The 4,230-nt window shown below is 32.1% G+C and overlaps 1 protein-coding gene across 1 annotated transcript in view; it reads right to left on the bottom strand.

Annotated features, from left to right (window-relative positions):
• The window catches only part of LOC112037189 (sugar transporter ERD6-like 5), a 7,730-nt gene extending 5,336 nt beyond the window's left edge, over nt 1-2,394 (bottom strand). The window contains exons 1-2 of the mRNA XM_065762442.1: nt 2,365-2,394; nt 1,931-1,993 (exon numbers count right to left, since the gene is read on the bottom strand). Of these exons, the coding sequence (XP_065618514.1) occupies nt 1,931-1,993; nt 2,365-2,394 (93 nt within the window). The remainder of the gene's footprint in view (nt 1-1,930; nt 1,994-2,364) is intronic.
• Nucleotides 2,395-4,230: the final 1,836 nt, after the last annotated feature.

Raw genomic sequence — 4,230 nt, 5'->3', positions numbered from 1 at the left:
GTAGTAAGGAATTACATTAAAAAATTAATGAGTAAACGAACTAACAAACCCAGTCAATTTAAAAAATTCTTAGGTTTATAATAGACTCTTATAATCCAAATTTGCTTTTGAAACCAACAATACTCAAACTAAAAGCAATTCACACATTCATGAATTAGTAAAACTAAATAAAAGTTAAAATGGTTCGCAGATATCTGATGCCATTCGTACTAAAATGGATTTAGCTGGAGAGAGAGAAAGAGAGTGACCACCTTGAAGGAGTTGGTTTTTTGAGCAATATCGTTGTCGAGGAAGAGAATGGAGTGGAGACTGAGGACTTCGAAGTTCAGAAAGAACGGAAACTTCGACTTTGATTATTTGTTTTCCTCGTCAACCGCTTACTCTCCCATATCCTTCACATGCGTGTAAGATGAATTAGAAAAACCTGTTGCGTCATTCAAAAAATTAGAAGGGTAAGAAGGCTAAAAGCAGTTCTATCCATTCATTGTATCTATTGGTTTGGGTTTAAGATAGGCAAAATTAGATTACTAAATAATAAAATGAGAGAAGGGATCTAACCTTTGGTTTTTGGGCTTGCTTTGACAATTTGCTTGATTTTGAGGATTTCTGCAAAATGAGCAAAACTTTTATGAAGTTAGAGTCTTAAAATTATTATTGTAGGAAATAAAATACAACGGGAGGCGAAGAAAAGGAGAAGTACGTACAAAGATAGGGAAGAGAGAAGTGTTTGTGGTTTTTTTTGGAAAGAAGAACTGCTATGAAACCTATAAAAATTAAAACTATCCAGAGCCAAGAAAAATGTTGCGTTAGTTTGCATTTTTTTTTTAGTTGTGTGATATTATTTGTAGAATTTAGAAATCAAAACGTTTCACATCAACAACCAAACGAAAAGGCACTTGTGTTGTAGTTAATTCTTAAAAGGTGTATTTAAAAAATATTGAATTAAACGGTTAGTTAAAAATGTAAAATTATGAAAAGTCACAATGTTTGGTGTTTTTAAATATTAACATGGCTGAAATTTATGTAGCCACTTGGCTGAAATTTGTGTGTGTGTGCGTTTATATAGAATTGTCATATCATACCCAATAAATGGAAGAAGTTACAACAAATAAAGGATGTGAGAAGGTTGTAACCTATTGGTGACCGTCAAAATTCCATATAATAGCAGCATTTGAAGAGTTTTGGTTAATAGAGGGACACATGATAAAGTTGAAGATAATAGTAAAATCCGAATTTAAGGAGATGCTCAATTAATGTCAATTGGTGAATCTAAAAATAAAAAATAAAAAAAGAAAATAAATGATGACGTGACGCTTATGTGGCTTAACTAGAGCGTAGCAACAATAAATGCTACGCTTCAGTTTTTAATAATATATAAATTTATTAAACCAATTTAAGTGATGGTTGAATACACTTAAATTATTTTTAACTTTCCCACTGCTAAGAAGTTTTCTTCCAACTTGTTAAAAGTGAAGTGACATAGTCCTTTATTTGACGGAGCTATGAAGCGAAGACTAAACTTAAGTTTTGCTCCACATTCTGCAATTAGTGCGAGCAGAGTATTCATGGCCTATTATGCATGTTTACTATGATCCTTAAGACCATTTTTCCGATTTAGTTGAGCAAGATTATTGAGTCCCTTAATTCTTTTCTACTTACTAGAAATGCCATCATTATTGCTACCTTTTCCTATCACTAATTCCATAATTTCCTTGCGCCCATGTTTGCAAAATATAGGGAAAACTACATGTACTAAAATGAAGCATGAGCTTGAGTACCTAGCATTTAGCAGTTGTAAATCAAGTCAGTTGCAAAAGTTGTAGCCAACGTTTTTCAAGATAAATTCTGAAAAAAATGTAATAATTTTGTTCAATTTTCCTGGGTGTGTGTATGTTTGTAGGTGCACGTGTTTCTTTTAATTTGTATGTACCTCTGCTACAGTGAGGCCCAAATCAGCAATGATTCCAGACTCAGCAAGTGATGAATATACTGCCTGCAAAATAACCACAAACAGACAATATAGGTGTCTAGAAACACTGATAACCTAATAGGCACAATGATTATTTGTATATACGTTTATTAATTGTTTGTCTCTCTGTTGGACGTGTGCATTTACTCTTGTAAAGACTCTGTCACATGTTTAAAGTTGTACCTAATCAATAAAAATAAATTTATACATAAAAGACAATTGAAAAATGGGTCATGCTAACGGAAAAAAGTTTTACTATCACTTTTATGAAGAACGAAAAAACTTGTTAAAATATTTATTACTTTTTTTTTTCTATAAAAATTTTGTTTAAATAGATTATTAATGAGTGTCCTTAGCATTTCTCTTAAAAAATTAAGAAACATATTAGTACTTACCGATGCTGTAGAGAGATCCAAATCTTCCATGCTTGCTAATTCAGCTGGTGATAATATCCTGACTACAAACCAATCATAATTTAACTGGTTAGACCAAGTTTGCTGGTCCTATGGATCATGCATTAATTCATGCTCCATGGACTAGTGATCTTTTTATATGAATTTTTAAAAATAGTAATCTTTATATAAAGGACTTGGTTATGAATCTCAATCACACCAAATTATTTGGTATCTTACTCACATAATAAAAAGTAATTATCACGAAGCAAACAATATAGGTGTCTAAACCCCCACTGTATCTAAAGAAAAAAAAAGGGCTTTTAACTTTTATACAGCTACAAGAGGAGGTAAAGTCACAGTTATAATAACTAGGTACTAAAAGTCTAAAACAAACTTAAAAAATAAATATAAATAATTGAGCTTTGAGATACCTGAAACAATATTTTGACACGGATAATCTTTTATTTCCTTTCACAATTGTGATTGTTACTTAATAAAAGCGATGTTAACAAGGGTGGAGCCACATAGCGGCTTGGGGGGGTCCGTGGCCCCTACAAAAAAAAAAAAAAAAAATTCCCATTAGACTAAGAAGAAAAAATAAATGGGCCCCCCAACATTAGACAGCCGGGCCCCCTACCCATTTCTCACATATTCTCCCAGCCCACTCCCAGCCCCAGCTTTAGTTTTAGGTAACTTCAAATAAAACAAAAACCTACTGGCCCACGTAAATACTCATAAGTCCAACATTTAAATACTCTTAAATCCAAATAACAACAAAAATACAATTTCCCTTCATCTCAAAAAGCCCACCCTGACCCACAGAATCCCTTGCCCTTTTTACTTTTTATTCTTTTATTTAGGCTTCTTTGATACACTTTTAGCATTGGTATAGCAGCCTACCAGCCCCCAAAACTCCAGTCCTCTGTTCTGTCCTCATAGTCCGAAGAAAAAAAAATTCTGACCAATTTTTTCTTTCTTCATCAGCTGATTTAACTTTAGTTTTGGAACTTGGTTGTTTTCTCTTCTTTGATACACTTTCAGCACTGGTACCACTGCCTACCAGCCCCTAACGCTCCAGTCCTTTGTTCTATCCTCACAGTCCTGGAAAAAAAAAAAAAATATTCTGACCAATTTTTTCTTTCTTCATCAACTGATTCAGCTTTAGTTTTGGAACTTGGTGACTACCTGGTGAGTTTTCTTCTCTTTCTTAAGCATTAGACATTCATGATTCATCTCTTTTTAGTGTCTTTTTTTTTTCTCAACTATCTATACCTAAATATTCACATGCTCTTTATATTTTCATAGATTTTTAGAGAAATACGTGATTGAAAGCATGGGGAGATTGTTTGTGATGAGTCTTGAAGGGAAGATCTTTTGGAGGCAGAGGCAGTAAGTATTGCCACACGAGTGACCCATCTTTGCACTTTGTGAAAACAAAATTTCTAAGGTAAAATTGTTTTGATTTATTACCTATTTTTGATTAGTTAGATATCATATTGTTGTGGATGTGGCTGTGGGTGTTGTTAAATTGTTTGGTTTATGTTGTGTACCAATACTTGTGTGTTTAATTTTTGTTTTTGTTTGAGAGGTTATTATTAATTAAAGTTGTATTAAAAATGGGTTGACTGTTTAAATCATAGTGGAAATTTTGTTTTTTTCTTGAGTATGAATAACATTCATATAACTAAGTAAAATTTTCTAATTAAAATTTTATTTTTTAAAATTCTTTTCAGGTTAATTTTTGAGTCATATTCTTAAAACTAAAAGAATTATGAGAAAACGAAAAACAATTGATGCATTCTTTAAGAAAAAAGATGTTAGCAATTCAAAAATTAGGACACCTGTGGTTGTAGAAACAAATGTTAA

Source organism: Quercus suber, unplaced genomic scaffold (genome assembly GCF_002906115.3).
Source record: "Quercus suber isolate HL8 unplaced genomic scaffold, Cork oak 2.0 scaffold_459, whole genome shotgun sequence".
NCBI lineage: Eukaryota > Viridiplantae > Streptophyta > Magnoliopsida > Fagales > Fagaceae > Quercus > Quercus suber.
This window is presented reverse-complemented; position numbering and strand designations above follow the sequence as displayed.